Source organism: Rhea americana, unplaced genomic scaffold, assembly GCF_003343005.1.
Source record: "Rhea americana isolate MKP2758 unplaced genomic scaffold, rheAme1 scaffold_287, whole genome shotgun sequence".
NCBI classification, from domain to species: Eukaryota; Metazoa; Chordata; class Aves; order Rheiformes; family Rheidae; genus Rhea; species Rhea americana.
The window spans coordinates 47977-65325 of record NW_028186409.1 but is presented as its reverse complement, the minus strand read 5'-3'; the positions used below and the strand labels follow the sequence as shown (position 1 = coordinate 65325).

General features: G+C 48.6%; 1 protein-coding gene across 1 annotated transcript; it reads left to right on the top strand.

The window, feature by feature from the left end:
* The first annotated feature begins 467 nt into the window (after window positions 1-467).
* Window positions 468-16607, top strand: LOC146593620 (leucine-rich repeat-containing protein 37A2-like). Its single transcript, XM_085308939.1, has 14 exons — window positions 468-661; window positions 1853-1924; window positions 2364-2435; window positions 5222-5293; window positions 5729-5809; window positions 8320-8391; window positions 9240-9314; window positions 9990-10108; window positions 12117-13540; window positions 13649-13744; window positions 14750-14814; window positions 15755-15815; window positions 15917-16071; window positions 16542-16607. Exons 1-14 carry the CDS (start codon window positions 468-470, stop codon window positions 16579-16581), a joined length of 2598 nt encoding a protein of 865 aa, XP_085165065.1. The 3' UTR covers window positions 16582-16607.
* The last annotated feature ends 742 nt before the right edge of the window (window positions 16608-17349 follow it).

Sequence of the window (17349 nt, the reverse complement as noted above, 5' to 3'; positions counted from 1 at the left end):
TCGGTCGTGCTTATAAAATGAAACGCTGGCGCTTGGCGACGAATTACCAAGCTGCCTCGTTCCTGTTGGGTTTTTTCCCTGTTGGAAATACTGGTGGCTGGCGGGAAACTGAARCTCCGTTGCTCCCCGCTGCCTGTCCGGGCGCGTGTAACACCTTGTCTCCGGCGCGAGGAGCTGGCAGAAGCCCTGCTGCTTGTGTGTGAGCAGGCCGCCTCCGTTCAGCGAGCCGCTTCCAGGGCGCCTGGGCTYTCCCGGAGCTGCGGGGTCGGCGCTCCATCCTCCAGGACAGATACACCTGGAAATTGGTCTCCGCTTGTTAATTTTTAGGGGCAATAAAGAAAGGGGGAAAGCGTGAGCGGAAGGACTGGCAGGGGGAGGGCGGCGAGGCCTGCCCGCGGCCTCCAGGCCTGCCCCCGGCCTCCAGGCCAGTTGCCTGGCAACGGTGCCCCCCCCCCCCGGCTTGCGCCATGGGCCCCGCGCGGCCCCGCCGCCCCCTCGTCCTCCTGGCGCTGCTGGCGGTGGCRGCGGTGACCCCTTCCCCGGTGTGGCCCGGCGATACCTGCCCGGCGCCCTGCCGCTGCCACGGGCGGCTGCTCGACTGCAGCCACGCCGCCCTCGCCCGCGTCCCCCGGGCGGCCCACCGCCTGGCCCTCTCCGTCCTGTGAGTACCGTCATCGGCGGTGATGGCGGGGGGGGAGGGGTTGTCCTGCTCTGGGGGGACCAGCCCCCCGTGACCAGCCTTCCCCAACCTTAACCAACCTCCCCGCACAGCAAGGAGGCAGAGGAAAACGGCTGCTGTGCCGCTCGTGGCGAGCGGGAGGCCGCGACGTGCTGCCGGCAGAGCGTCACCCACGTCCTTCCCTCGCCCGGGCAGTCATGGCCCAAACACCCACCTCCCCGGGGAGCAGTTTCTCCCCTAAACTGCAGCGTTTCCAACCGCCGGCTGAGCCCAGTCTGAGCACGCGGAGCAGGGTTGCTCTGGTGGGTCCCGATGCTGAGGTGGGCTGACACATGCAACACCTGGTGTCGTGTCTCCTGGCTGAGAGAGTTAGGGCAGATGGAGGTAGCTGTACTTGGTCTCGTGAATCCATCTTCCACGTTTCCGCTGTAAGGTGCAGCTGCCTGATCCCCGCAGGCAGCTGGAGCTGACAGTGAACAGGCCCTCAGGAAGGCAGATTGCTTTATTTATCTCTCTAAGCAGTTGCTTAACGTTCCCCTTAGACATCCAAGTTTGAAACACGGCTCTAAGTGACGTGCCCATGGCATCTGCGCCAGTCACCCCAGCCCTCTTCCCCTCCTCAGCTTTTTATTCTGTGAGCACTGACTGGCAAATAGACCTCACGCAGGACGGCAAGCGCTCCTGGCCCTGTAAGCCACTCGCCAAAACCCACGTAGCCACAGGCCCCGCCACAGACACCCAAGCGCCCGGAGAGAGAGGATACCCAGGAGTGATTCACTGCCAGGAGCTGTCAGTGGTTTCTGAGGGCTCACGCTGCACCACAGAGGGACTGAAGCTGGGCTAGCTAGGCCGTTGCATGTCCACGTGAATTTTGCTCTATCTTAATAGCCAAATTTGCGGAGAAGCAAATTTTTCTGGGCATGTTGTTCAAGATCTAACCCTCCAGGATGCCTCTGTTTCCCTAGGAAGCAGTGGGATTTGTGGGATGGAAAAGAGGACTTTGTATATAACATTGCAAATACTTGGTTAAAATCCCTGGGTATTATGCTATGGGGAATGAGAAGCTCTGGCACCAAGGAGCATGGTGAGTATATTTTGCAAGTAGTCTTCTTGCAGAGCTTTTACATATAGCACGCTAACAACGATTATGATGCACCAATCATTTCTTTACAGAGATTTCACTGGCAACACTATTTCTTCTATTGACACACCAGTGTGGAGGGAATACCTGTGGGCTGAGTACTTGTAAGTATTCCCTAGCATTTGAAATGTTGAGAGTTATTTTCCATCCRTCTAATCTGGGTTTTAAGCCAAGGATATGAAGAACACTAGCATCCACATAAACCATTTCCATTTGAATTCAAAGCTGAGATGCTCATCAAGGAGGGGCATGAATTCTCTGTGCTTCTTGGGACATCAAGAAATACCACGAGCTATGTCCCTCTTGGGAAAGGCTGGTGGTTTCAATCCCTGTGCCTGTTTAATCAATGATCAGGCTACAGTTAGCTTCAGCAACACAGGAACAAGTGTCTAGTCTTGAGATGGGTAGTATGGGTTCCTGTGGTGACTCAGGGAAACAGAGAGATATTTTAGTAAAGCTGCTGCACAATATTCCCCTGAAAACCCTTTTCCCTCCCGTAGAGCAGCTGGTGTGGCAGTAAATGCTTGTTTTGTCTCATTCCAGAATTCTCCAAGACAACGCTCTGAAGACAGTAGGGAGGCATTCGCTGGAGGGTCTGCTCCTGCTGAAGCACCTGTATGTACCATTTCTGTCCCCTGCCTTGAGGGCAGAGGAAGGCTTAGACCAACCTGTTGCCATGTAGTGTGCACTGGGAGGAGCACAGTATCAACCCTCCCTTTGACGCTCAAACTAATATGCCTTATTTTTCCCCTATTTCAGGATACGTTCACGCAAAACAGGGCTATCTTGGTGCTGAGTGTTTCTGCTGCAATGGAGCATGGTGGGAGGATCCCTGTGGAGACAAAATGGTGCACACTGGGTGACTTGCAGTCAACCCCAAATTAACAGTACCTTCCCACAGGCTAGCAGTCTGTTCATCTGAGGACAATCCCTTTAAGGTTGACATTCAAAACCTATAGCAAGGCAAAACCCACACATGTCATATTTCTGCTAGGATCTGGGCAGAAAGACCTCTGTTGCTGTGAAGACAGAGCCCTACATGGGTGACTACTTTTAGGACAGTCTCTGGGGTTGTTTATTATCTTCCTGAAATTCTTCTGGTAGCCAAAGAGAAATAGAGGAGCCCACACTGTCCCTTCCAGTGCTGAAATACCAGACAGACAGAGACTGGGAGGTTTCTTCTCCAATCTCCTGCTCAGAGCAGAGCTGACTTCAAAGCTAGGTTGCTCAGGGCCATATCTTTCCACTTCCTGGAGGAAAAACAAATGTGCATCCATGCTCACACAATGTTACATGAGATTGCAACAATCCTCTGTCTCTAATCGTGTTTGCAAGGAAGCAGAGGAGCATTCAGGTTTTGTTTTCTCCTTTAAGCTCAGTTTTTTACATATCTTAGGTTTTCCTGTGTGGTAAGAGGCTGCAGCACAAAGGAAGTGTGAAAAAAAGAAGAGCCAAATCCTGTCCTATTCTCTGTCTTCTGCTCAGCTGCTATCACATTGTCTTTTCTCATCCCCAGACTATTGAGAAAAGACTAAGAGGCAAAAATAAATTCTCCTATGAAAGCTCAGGATGTTAGTGCCCAGAGCCTGGATTACCTGAGTCTTACTAGATGCATGAGTGCACGCTTTTTATCAGCAGAAACCTCACATCAGAGGAAAAAATAATGCTCATGTGAAAAAGAAAATTGACAGCAAGGGAAGCCCTGGTTGGAGCAGGCTCACATGCATCGTGTTTTCGGCCCAGCTCCTTAGGCTGTATTAACAGCAGAATAGCTTAACATTACAGAGGTGAACATTTCAGAGTAGCTGAAATAAAGACACAAAGACATGTTGTTTCCCTACAAATCCCTTTGTTGCTCATACCTGTAGATCACTGCATGTATCTCAGCTCTGCCACTATTTGCATTTGCAATGTCATTTATTGAGTGTGGCCCTTACATGCTTGCATTTTTCCCAGAAAAAAAGGAATTTCTGTGTTTTCTAGTACTCACATTGGCTTGGAAAGAACCAAGTCCAGGGCAGACTTGGCCTTTTGGAACACCTCCTATAGTAAGCTAGCCCCAGAGCTGCATCTAGGTTTTTATCTCAATGCTGGGGAGTCAGTGCAAATGCTGAGACCCATTGCTCACACTGGCTCCCCTCTCCTTGTGTCTATTTAGCAGACAGAAGTGACCTAGGTCTTAGAAAACAATGGTCCAGCATCCAAAAGCTGAAAGCATGTTCTGCGGGATGCGGCTTATAGGCTAAATGAGTCAAGTTTGGAACAAACAGGCTTACAAACACCCTCTTCTTCTGAAAGCTAAACTTCTCCAAAGCATGTCTAAGATTACATATGCAAAGACATTCCTCCCACCTGCCCCTGTCGCCCAGCCGCCTGGCTCTCACAGAAGCCGCCTCCGTGGGAGGTCCAAATCCTGCAGGCCAGAGCTGCAAGTGACTTCCTGAACAGTTTCTCTCCTGTAGGGAGGCCAGCTCCTACCAAAGAAACCTACTGCATTCATCTTGTCTAATTTTAGATTCCTAATGATTGCTTAGGATTAAGCTAATTGTTCAGCCTCTCTTTATTCTCTATGGAAAGGAACATGCACTTCCCATTCACCCAAATAATCTTAGGAACCTCTCTGAGGAGGGGATGAATCACTCTCCAAAAATACTTCTGTCTCACTGTTGACTGCAGAACAAGCCCAGGCAGCTAACTCAGGCTGAGACAATGAACCTTTTGATTTCTAAAGCGAGGCCAGGTGAATCCCACAGTGGCTGAGTCTTTATACACATCTCACAGAAGAACTGCAGGAAAGTGGAGTTTAGGTTACCCCTGCAGCTCTTTATTGTGCTGTTTCCAAACTTTCATGTTCTTGATTTTTTGCATCCTTAATAGTGTCACTTTAACCTAAATTTTTCACAAAATATTGTGTAGGAGGGAGGGATAAAGAGAAAAAAATTTATTGCACATGATGTTACCAACATGTCCCCGAGCCTTGCAGCTAGAGGTGTTGTTCAGGCTTTTCTGGCTGACTTCAACAAGCAAAGCACAGATGGTACCAAGGGAAAAGAGTCTGCATCTCTATGGCACATCCACAGGGTCACACATTGGTGTGGTCCATGCAGATGCTTCTTCAGCTGCTGAGCTGTGCCTCTCTAGAGGATTCTTTCTCTTCCCATGGGGCAAATTAAGCCCTAAAATAATTCTGGTGGGATCAGAGCTAGAAAAACATCACTGAGATGAAAGCCACCTCCAGTTATGAGGGTTATCACAGGTTATTTACCAGTGGAAGCTAATATCAAATATAAACACTGCATGAAATCAGAGCCATGTAACATATGTACTGCTAGTGTCAAAGCAAAGGAAAGTAAACGTGACACTGCAAATGCAATTAACATTTCATGTTCTAATTTTAACAGAGATTTATCCTGCAATAAAATCCTGTCGATTGAGGAGCGTGCTTTTGAGCCACTTCCTTTTTTGCAGCTTATGTGAGTTATAAAAATGTTTCTAATGTATTTACAGACGTCTGTTTACATTTATAACCCCTTTTGTGCTAGAAAATGTTCCTGTTATTTTTAGAACAGTGACTAAATTTCTACTGCTAAAAGACTAACTGAGACAGAGCTAAAGAGATCAGTGCAGATGGCTGGGTGACCCACAACAGGATGAGAAATAGTGTGGCTGTGCAAATGCAGCCATAATAGAAGCCATTTCTTGAAGGCTTACTATATCCTGGGACAGAAATAGATTAAGCACATATGTACTTCATTTCCTCTCCGTGACAGGTTAAACAAATGGGAAAGTGGGAGCATTTCCTCCCTATTCTACCTTGGATTTGCATATTTCCTACAAATCAATATTGCTCAGCACCAGCTTCCTCTAGGACAGACTGGATTCATTTCTGCAATCTTCTCTTTCCCCAGAAACCTTGGTGGGAATCTCATCACGCAGATCCGGAATGGCACATTCCAGGCCTGGCATGGGTTGCAGTTTTTACAGAAGCTGTAAGTGTGACAAGGTCTAAAGGTAGATAAGAGCATGAATCCACAGTGACCGTGAGCACAGCAGACTTGCTTTGGTTGTAGGCCAGTGTTGGTTGCAAGATCACCTGCAGGCTGCCAGATTGCAAGGCCAGCGTGAAGCACCCTCCACCAGGATGCTGTGCCACAGCCAGTGGGTATCCAGAGCTAGGAGATGAATAAGGGGCTGGCCACCAAATGCCACCAAATGCCTGCAGCTTTTGACAGTCGTGGCCCCCCTCAGCACAGGTGCCTAGAGCCTTTGGAGACTTTCTTAAGGGTGGTGGAATTCATTGCATCAGCGCCTTGCAGGGCTTTCAGTTGCCTCCAGTTTGCAGACCCCTTAAACTTTTTGAAAGGAGGTGCTAAACCTTCTGTAAAGAACTGAATCCTACTTTAGATATTATCTAGGGGCTTCCAGGAGCCTGCAGGGAGGGGAGGCAGGAGTGAGATTTGGCAGGGAGGATGAGGGAGGGCAGGAGGACACAGGAGGCTGTGGTATCTGAGGTGGGTATGCTGCTTCAGAATGCCCTGGGGAAAAAAAAAGAAAAAAAGAAAAAAAAAAAAAAAAGGACAAAACTGTGTTTCACCCAGAGAAGGGGTTTTGTGGAAGATATCTTTTTTCCTCAGAAGTTTCACATTTTCAACAGAAGTTCCCCCACTCCCCCAAAATAACCTGTTCGACAACAACCAAAGAAGTCATCATTTGGAGCAAAATTGGGTGAAAAATGTCACTTTGTGTATTTGCATTTAAAAGGCAAAATGGCTCAAAAACATGCACCAAAAGGATACTTTGTTCTTTTGGACACCAGTTTCGAAGAAAATATGGCCTAGTCCGTATGTGCTTTGACCAAGAAGCTCTTCTGAGGAAAGGATGACTGTTTCTGTCAGAATCTGAAGCAAGTGAGGAGCCAAAGGATTTTTCCCACCAAGAGTTCATATATATAAGGAAAAGTCCACAGGCTCCCTGCTCTCCTGGGAGAGTACTTTTTCTATGATACACCAAATAAGGTGGGAGAAGAAGGTATGGATGGCAATTCTCCTAGGGCTTGGCCACAGCTTTGCGTAGTTGAATGTAGTAACAGAGTAAAAGCTTTTGGACACTGGAAATTTAAGAAAATGCGGGAAGTTCAGAGTCCAAAACAACATCAAAGTCCTGGTCAAGGAAAGCAAAGAGAAGGTGTGAGCTGAGGAGGAAAGAAAGTGATGTTATATTTTCCGAAAGAAGCACTTTTGTGCTTTTACTCTTTTAGCTGAAGATAATCAGGACCTGATGTATTTTGTGAATCAGCCCATCAGCATCTGTTCCTGCCTCTAGTCTTCATCCCAGAGCCTTCCTCACATGCATAGCAATGAGCCAAGTCTTTATCTTCAGGCTGAAATTTCCTATGTTTGTTCTCCACTTGAAAGGAAATTCTTTGGGGAGGTTTGAGTAAAAATTGTTCAGCCAAATCCACATCTGCCATCCATAAATGTGGGCTGGATTCTTATCAACTGTGCAACCTCTTTACACCATTCACGTAGTATAGAGGAGCCTGGAAAGGAGATTTCAGTGTAATTCCACATCAGATCCAACACATACAATTCTCTTTGGGCCTCTCTGATATTCAAAGGCTACAAATTTGAAGTCTGGCAAAGAGAAAACCTCTTGATCGCAGAAGTGCATTACAATGATCTAGTGGAAACTTGCTTTGATTTAGTTGTTTTTATACAGTTCAGGAACCACTGGGGGGTTTACTCTACAGTAAGTTTATTAACCATCTCTAATTTCTCCAGTGGCTGCTGCACAGGGTCAGTTGATCTTGGCTTTCCAGGCATCTGGATCTGTGTACATAAGAGGACATGCATGGATAGGCCCCAAACATGTGCCCGTACCCACGCCACTCATGTCCTCCCTAGGACATGACTCATGCCAACACAGTCCCCTGGTGTCCATCTGGCTTGCTGTTTCCCCATTCCCATGCCTTCCAGCAGTACCCACTGCCACCCTGCACCAAGCTCACCCACCTCTTCATGTAAAGCCTTGGCTCCATGTCCCAGGGAGGACAAGTAATGCAGCAGAGGGATGCTACAAAGCAAGAGGGGGACATGATCCTTCCTGGCAGCAAGGGGTCAGAGACCATACCTCCTTCCCTCCTGATCCATCTTTCTCCTTCACCTTCCTTGTCCCCAGAGGAGGTCCTGTGGGGACATGACCCTCAGGCCTGGCCAGACTTTGGGTTGTTACTTCTCCCCAAATGCAGCAATTATGACCCAAGTGCCAGCCAAAATTGAGGCTGAGGCTTTTACAACTGTGGGCTACCACTGGGCTCCAGAGCCTCTCACTGACACCAAAACCAGTGGTCTAACTGGTAGAAGCTCTTCACTTCCCCCTGCTCTCACTAACCTTACTTCTATTCTCAAGCAAAAACACTAGGGGAAAATGTTATGAAAAGAAAGCCAAAGGCAGGGCCCTTCCCTTCACCCAGTCATAGTGGCCTGCTGKTTTTTTTCAGGATCCTAAGCCATAACCCCCTGTCCGTTATTGATGACACATCGTTCTTTGACCTGCCTTCAGTCCAATACCTGTAAGTACTGACTTGTCTTTACCAGTACCCCATTTACCCAGTTGACCTGCCACAGCTCAGGGCTGATGATGCCTTGTATCCCACAGCTCTTGCTCTTGTCCACCTGACTTCTCAGCCAGGGAGACATCAGTGGTTTTTGCAGAGGTCCTTTCTGCTTGCAGCCATGCTACCACACAGATCCCCTTTTGTTTCTGCTCAGTGCATTTCCTCTTTGCGCGGGTCTTATCTGGGCAGGTTACTGAGTACTGGCATCATGACAGCTCTCTTATTTTCCCTGTATGGTTGTGCCATGAACATTGTCAGTACAGTGTCTGCTGGGCAAAGCAGAGTTTTTATTATTTGGCTCTGGGGGTGAACTCAGAAAGCCCTATCCTGATCTCACACAAGGAGCAAGGCCTTTGGGCAGTCCATCTGTACACCTAAAATGCACTGAAGTCTCTCTTTCTACTGTAACATTAGAAAGGTTAGTCTTGCCATACCTCCAGCTCTGTCTCTGGACACTGGGGTTACAACACGAGGACCAAGCACGGGAACGAGTGGGTCAGACCATGGGCTGTGCTCATGGCAGAGCTAGAAAATGGTTTTGAGCTGGGGAATCTCTTCTGTTCACATCAGCCTCCCACGAGATCCGCAGGATCATTTTTTCCTTTAGACCCTGTGGTTAGGAACAGATATAAGGTGAGAGGCAATAGGATTTTGAATTTCTGGGGTGACTGATTAAACAGAGGTGGAGACTCTGTGAATGACACCACAATCATCAGGGATCTGGGCTTATGCTAAGAGCACAATTCCAGTAATGTTGATTCCAGTAATGTAACCTGAAAAATTAATTTTGCAAATCCTTTCAGAGACCTGGGTGCAACACAAGTGACTCTGCAGACATTTCACACTCTCCTCCTGACAACAGTCCACTTGGAAACGCTGTGAGTATGCGGGGACTTGGTCCCAGCTGCCTACAAATCACAGTTGCTTCAACAAGGGGTCTGCATGGAAAACAAATCAGCTTGCTACAACATCAAAATAACTCCAGAAAGCCCAAGTTTTGCCCACCTGGAGCTGTTCATTTTTCCCTAGTATCCATCAGCATATTACAAATGTCTGTTCAAGGCCCTTGAGCAACAGCAGTGAGCAATAGGGTCTCAGGTCCATGACTGGGCTCTTAGGCATAATTACAGCTCAGACAATACAAATCATAAAAAGAAAAAGCTATTTAGTTTTGATACCCCCAAACTCACCTGCTAAGAAACAGAATTTCACCATTTCTGTGATGTGTTCCAGGTTTTCAAAGGGAAGTCTTAAATCAAGCAAGGGTGTGCTTTTCTGTTTCAAATTGCCTTTGGGGATTGGTTCTATTTTTGAAAGTAAAATCAACATTTTGATGCCACTGGAGAAAACTATTTTCTACTTGAAAGTTCTCTTAGAAATCTGGAGTACATTTTTGTCCATCAGAATTTTCACTAGGGGGAAAATAAATTTTCCAGAGCTGTAGAAGATATTCAAGCACAACTGGAATGCATTATCTCTGTGTGTTACCTGAGTTGGACCCACAGACATGGATTGAGATGCTGGGGTTTTGTCCAGTAACCTCTTGTCTTTAGCAAACTCCCCAGTGATCTGGCCTGCTGCCTCTGTCAGAAGAAAGACACTATTGAAACCCTGTGCAAGACCATCAAGTTACGCTGTGAGAATTTATGCACCACCGACACTCCCCAGTGCGGTACGTTTGCTGTCAATGGAAAACACTGTTGATGTAGAGTTCTGAAATTTGCCTGGCTTCCTCCAGCTGTGAAAGATGCTAGAGGAAGGATCTTGTGAGGGTTCCCAGCCAAAGTTGGCAGCTCCAATGGCATCAGTCCAGGCTGGTGACCCCCAACCAGTCCATGGGATGCCAAATCCAGGCAGACTCAGCACGGCTCACTGAGCACAGATAGAGAAACTTCATCCAGGTGAAGCCTATAAATTGGCCTGAAGGCCAGCACAGGCAGCTCAGTTGAGACCTGGGAGGGTCTATGTTCCCTGAGCCATAGGCTTTAACCACGTGACTTGGGGGGAAAAAAAAAAGAAAGAAAAAGAGTTGAAAAGTTACTAGCGATTACACATATCTTTTGTGTCAAATTCTATCTTGAGAAGAAATAGCTTGCTGAGCTAAACAAACACAAGAGCTTCCAATGCACACAACTCATCTAGCCAAGTAAATCATTTATGCCCAGTACCACTCCCAGGTGCTGGAAGGCAACATATGCTCGTAAACCCTTCAAATTTTCCCTGACATCCTTCTGACCCTTTCCAGTGGCACCATACCTTGGCCAGTCACAGCTCAGCAGTGAGAGCAATCCCAAATACAGCACGGACATGGCGAAAGGGTCTTGTAATGCTCCTACTGTGCCAAAAATGTGGCACATGCTGAGCTGCACCTCAAACCTGCCACACACACTGGAAACCCCAAGACCAATAACCAAACACAGATGGTCCTAGGCAGGCTCTGAAGAAACCTCCTCTAATGCGTGGTGTATTGGAGGGTGCCTGAGAAATACAGGCTCCAAAACTTGTCTGATCTCACTGCCAATCTGCTCCCCATATGCAGAAGAGAGGACAGTAACCCCAACCTCCCTTGTAGGCCACTAGACAAACACCAGACATTATTATTCTCTTGCTAGTCTGTGCAATGTAAGCCCTGTCCTGCTCGATCTTTGCACATGGTAAATATTCAAACTGGAGGCAAGATAGGCTTCTGCAAATAGATAAAGCAACATTTCAAAGGTCCCCAAGTAACTCATTTTCAAGCTGGATATAGACAAGTGAGTCTAACTTCATTGCAAGCCTAGGGGAAAGCAGGTTCCTAAGCCACTTACAGCTAGATCATCAGAGATATTTTGGTGACTAATTTCCTATCATTTTAACGGCAGAAGAAGCCTGAATACCTTTATAATCTGTAAATATTCTTGAACATGTCATCTTGCCTCTGACATTAGCCTATCTGCAAGGCAGGATTAGAGATAAGGCTGTGTTTGCAGCCTTGGGTAGGCTTGCTCTTGAGTGCTACTTATTCTAATTCTGCAGACTCAGCATGTTTCCTTCACATACCAGGGCAAGAGTTCTCCTGGGCTATTTGCATTGCTCTGTGTCAAATGTCCTCTTCTTCCACTTCTCCTAGGCTTGGGTAAGGGGAGCTATATACATCAGCAGAGAATCAGCACTTTTTTATCAGGTGCTCACTCTGACTGCAGCCCCACCACTGCTTTGGGAAGCTGGACAACATAGAGGCTTTTTAATGTGAAATATCCCAGGTTTTATTAACTGGATAGTTAACAGATAGCTAGTTGGGACAACTGAGCAGGGACAAACACTTTGTCTTTAGGTATTCTGCTTTCCAGGCTCACTCCTAGTTTTAAATATTATGGGATTTTTAACAGCTCAGCATTGACTCGTATTAAGTTGTGGAAAATTCTCCCACAGAAAACACTTGCCCCAGGGATGTTTCACACTGATTTGAACAGAGTCCTGGGAGAGACCAGAAAAAACATGTATCTATTCTGCCCCAGTAAGATAATCTGATTGATTTAAGATGACTCTTCCCCTTTGTAACGCATCCACCATTTGGTTCACACACTCCCTTGTCTAAAAGAGGAGTGCCTGCTGTTTGGGGTAAACCTTTGACCCTGCACTTTGGCAGAAAGTTTCTTGTGATGTGGGAGTCACTGATCTGCTCTCTTGGTGTTTAACAGCTCACACAGATTCTGTAGCAAAGATGCAAGCAGAGATAATGAAAGTGTTACAGTCCAGAAAACTGAACACCACCATGGTGTTAAACCTCAAGCCCAAGGAACCTTTGCTTGGAGGCCATGAAACTGCAACTCTTGCAGTGGTCCTGAACCTAACAAGCACTGATGCTGATCTCAGTAAGTCAGACATTTCTAGAAGAAATTCCCATTTCCCTCAGCACCTGTCTAGGCAGGAAGGTAAGAACAATAAGGAATTGATGCTGTTGCTGCACAGCATTCAGCACATGGGCTGGACCAGTGAAAGTGATATGAAGAAACTCCATTTCCTAGCAAAAGTGCTAGTGGCTGAGCTTGAGAAGAAGTTGCACAAGGCTAAAAACATCACAACTGTGAAGAACGTCATCTCTCTCCTACCGATGCTCGATATGCACAGGCGTGAGGTGCACAGCACCCCAGCAGTGGAACAAGAGAGGAACACAACTGCTGCAGGTCGGGTGCAAAAGCGGCGTGACTTAAGTTTACACCATGAACCATTAAGCCTGTGGGAAGTAGCTGAGAGCTTAAACACCACTGACAATGTCTTCAGACATCAGAAAATAAGCATGCCTTCTTCAAAGCATTCCCCTTCATACTCCCCAGCAGAGGGCTCTCATTTGTCCAGGTCTTTTAAGATTCAAAATTACTCTGATGGTATGGAACAAGTCAGAAAAAAGCATGAGATGGAGGATGTAGAGGATGGAAAGGAAGAACCACCTCCAAGCCATAGCTACATTTGGACTTATGAAAAGCACGATCAGCAAGAGAGCCCATGTCTGAGTAAAAGTAATCAGCTTTTCTACAGGAGAGACCAAGAAGAGGATCCAGAGGAAGAGCCCACACCAACAAAAAATAAACCAGAGCAGAGACTAAACACTGCAGGACATTTTTTCTATAACCTATTGGTTAACAGCAGCCGCCCTGTTGCAAGGAGTGTGCTAGAGAACAAGTCTAAAGACAAGGCTTCCTCTCCAGGTGGGCACTTACTGGGCATCCATCAAACTGACAAAACACACTGGAAGCATCAAAAGGAAGAAGAGATGAATTTCCTCAATAAACCAAGTAGCTCAGAGAGCCCAGCCACCACACCAGTTCAAGGAGACCTGTTTGAAACCAAGCTCAAATACCACCTGCGCTTGCTTGTCCCAGACAAAGCCCTGCGGATGTTCATCATCCACATGGCGCGAGCCCTGAGGATGGACTGCAGCCTGCCAGCGGTCCAGCTGGCCTGTGCAAAGATGGTCTCGAAGATGGGGCTCCTCATGAAGGTGCTTAGCGAGAGGCAGGATCACCCAGGAGCCTCTGCTCTTGCCAGCCGGTGTTTCCTGGAAGGGAATGTCCCCAACCGCACAGCCCAGCCCAGGGTGGCAGGCAGGAAACTCGCAGGGAAGGTAGGACAGACACTGGATATCACTGGATATGATCCTTCTGGGCAATGGGGAATGGAAGGAATAACAGTCTCTCCTCTCCCTTCCTGAATTTTTCTTCTTTTGTACCAGAAGAAGCCAGAGTATGCCTATGGCAACAGGCTCCTGGTGGCAGTATCAGTGGCTGTCGTCATCATGCTCCTTCTCACAGTGATTTGCCTTATCGAGGTAAGTGATAACTCACTTGACAGACAGCTGTCAGTCAAGCCTCGCAGCTTGAGCACACAAGGGGCAGAGTGGGGCCTCCCTGTGTAGTTTGTGAGACCCAGATAGCTCACGAGCCTTTTTTCCAACCTTTGAAGCTTGTCCTGGCACACACACCACACAGCTCAGCATGAGTTCGGGCCCTGCCGTGGAGGCTTGTCCCGGCATCTGTCATGAGCTGTACGGAGCTCACCTTATCAGACTGTCACAGCTCTCCCACCCACTTCCTAGCTCCTCTGATGGTGCTATGGCTCTCTGTCACCACAGCCTCTCCCATCAGCCTGTCCTTGAATTTTATGCTGCAATCCCTGCCATATGTCACCTGGGGCCTTATGGGATCACCTCTTCCAGGCTCTTCTCCTGACCCTGTTCTGCTCTCCTACCTGTGCCAAGTGCTTTCAGCCATATAGCAATTCTCCCACTGCCTTCACACTTGCCAAAACCAAGCTTTTCCACAAAGTAACAAATGTTAGAGGGCTTCTTTGGCCACCTAGCAGCACTGGGGCTGGAGAAATCTCTTAAAAGGAAGCTGCTGACTCTTCAGCAAGGTGCAGTGGCTCAGTGTGAGTCAGAGCACTGCCAGAGCCAGGCAGAGGAGAGGGCACAGCCGCATTTAGTGCTTTTCTCCTTGCAGAAAGCTTTTGTTTCTTTAAAAGCCTGCCTACATGTTTAGGATCAGCTTTAAACAGGAGGGGAGTACCCTGCAAAGTACTGCCCAGATAAGAAAGGCAGACATAAACATTTCTGAGATTAAGAGAGCTCTGGGAGTTCAGGTCATTTCTAAGGCAGGGAAAGCTGGTTGCTGAGAAGGGAGGATGGGCTCTTTATAAAAATTTTGCTTCTGGCACAGACTGTCACATGTATATAATGTGCTTGGTTTAAGGAACAACCTTTTGGCCTCCCTTGTATTGCAGAGTATGACCAGAAAATCCTGAGGTTACAAGTCTCTCTCTCTCTCTCCTTGACCAGGTTTGCTCCCAAAAATCTGCAGCCGCTTCCCAACCCCAAACCACCAGTAAATCACGACTGAGATGGTAATTACTCCATCCGCCATCCCACTGCTGTGCCACAAACAGTCTTTACTCTGAACAGCGCCTAACCCTAGAGTCCCTCAAGCGCTCAGGCGCTGGCTGCAGAGGAGTCACTAGTCACCAGAGTGGATGTGTTTATGTAACTTCTTAACAGACCAAGAAAAGGGACCCCAAAGCATAAGTAATCAGCACTGCTATAAGCTCAGATCTCAGCTAGTGCCTCTGCAGACCCCCTGGCAGCCTTTCTCCTTGCAGTGCAATCGAGCCAGTGACGCTAAACCCCGGCTGCGGCAGACGTGTGGGCCCTGTGCTTGCATGTGGCTCCACGTCCTCTGTTCTCAGCTCACTCAGCGCTGGCCTGACTGAGCTATCTAGGCAAGAGAAAACAGCTCTCTGCCTTGTTGCCCGGCATGACCCTTCTCTGATGTACACAGTGACAGCTCTGCCCCACTTCTCCCTTCCCCATTCCCCAGAGAGGCTGTTTAAGAGCCTGCTCCTCTCCTCTTGAGATGCTCCCTCACTTCCAAGCTTAACTAGAACTAATTCCCAGGTACCTTAGCAAACACACTTCCTTCACTTAAAGGACCTTTCTTTATGGGGAGGTTCATCTTTGTTAGGATCCAATGAAAATACCCCGAGCAGGTTGAGGTTTCTGCCCCAGCAGAGCATTGACACCCGCTACAGCCATCTCCAGTCAAGCCCCTCTGCAGATGGACCAGGAAAGGTGAATTCTGGAAAATGCACAAAAGGCTTTCTCTTCCTCCCTCCTTAATCCCTCACCCACTAAATCCAGATGTTTCACAGCACTGTAAATGCCAGTTGCCTGACCATAAATACTGTGCTGTACTGCGTAGGGGGACCCCAACAAGGCAGGGTGCAGGTGACCTTCTTAGCAGTAATTGCCATCACCAGCTTCCTTTCATTTTATTGTTCTTTCCTTAAGGTTCTTTCAGAAATTCCTGCCAGACAGATGGAGCAAGAACACACCTGACCTTACAAAGGAGGTAATGGCAGAGGGAATGTGGGGTGTGTGCCCCTCTGCCCCCTCTCTGTGCTCCCAGCTATTCCTCCTATCTGAAATGTTCCCTTGCATGGTGCTTTCCAGGACTCTCATGTATCAGAGCTGAGCAAAAACAAACCACTGTGGCTTAGAGACATGTACCAGCCCCTTGATTCCCAGCATAAAAGATCCATGGCTCAGAAGCTGTACGATGAAGAGTCCTCAGATGAGGAAGAGATTTTCAACAAGGCTGAGCTAAAGTAAGTGGGATGGTGACGGCACCTGTGTTTGTCTTTCAGCTCTTGTTCTGATGTAGGAGCTGCCAGGGTTTTCCTTTGCTGTCTTGCTGTTGTCTCCAGGAAAGGCTGCAATCGCGGCAAAATGCAATTGCCCAGAGCAATCGCTGCGATTGCTGATGCCTTCACCTTGTCACCCTGACAGCGGGAGCAATGATCCCAGTCAGTGGAGGAGGATGCGATGGGAGGCCCTGTGCCGGGAGTGCCGAGTGGCCAGTCCTGCGGGATGGGAGCAGCGGGGCTACAAGGGATGGGAGAAGCGACAGGCATGGGGCCCGTTCAGCTGCGTCTCGTGCAGCCCCGGTCTTGGCTGTTGTCCCATTTTGGGACATGGATCCTGTGAAGCTCACACCCGGTTCGTGGCACAAGGTCACCAGCTCCATCGCCCCCCGGGGCAAAGCCCAGCTTGACGGCTGCTCTTTTCTTCTCTTTAGGAAGCAAGAGAAGCTGCAGGCACAGGAGGTGCTGGACTGACGCAGGGTTTGGGGCTACGCTGCACCTCGGGAACTGTACAAAGTTGTGATAGACGCCAGGGAACGACTTCAGAATTTACTATTAAAATTAGCATGATTTTTGTCGAGTGTGAACGTCCCATGAATGAATGGAGACATGCACGATGTGTGCGTGTGTCTGGGGCTGTGCACACACATGCACACACACGTTGGCTACAGGAGGGACCACAGAGATGAGAAGCTTGCTGAAAGTGTGGAAATGAATTGCTTGGGGCCCTCACAGTGCTGGGATGTATAATGTGTGCACGTGTGCGCGCACAGGGTGGTGCTGTATGTGCCTCAGTGAGTGTGTACGTGTGCACGCATGTTCATCCACGTGCRCTTGCGTGTGTGCCGGCGTGAGCTTGTGTGTCTGTGCACATGTGCATGCCTGTCTGCACATGCATGTGCTTGTGGCTGCGCATGCACGCGGGCATGCCCACGCATACCTGCCTGTGCACATGTGTTCATCTGCCCCGTGTGTGCACGTGTGTCCACGTACAGGTGTGCGCACAACTTTGTCTGCCACGCGGATCCAAGCGTGCAAGGACACGCGCGTGGGCGTGCGTGCAGCACTGCCCGGTGTGTGCATGTGCGCGTGCACGCATGCGTGTGCCTCAGCGTGCGACGCGTGCCCCGCGTGCATACGAGCGTGCCTTTCTCCACGTACGTGTGCACCACCGCGCGTGCCCCCGCCAGCCCGCTCTGCGCACGCGCGTGCGCCCCAGCGCTCCGCCCCCTGCCCCGGAGG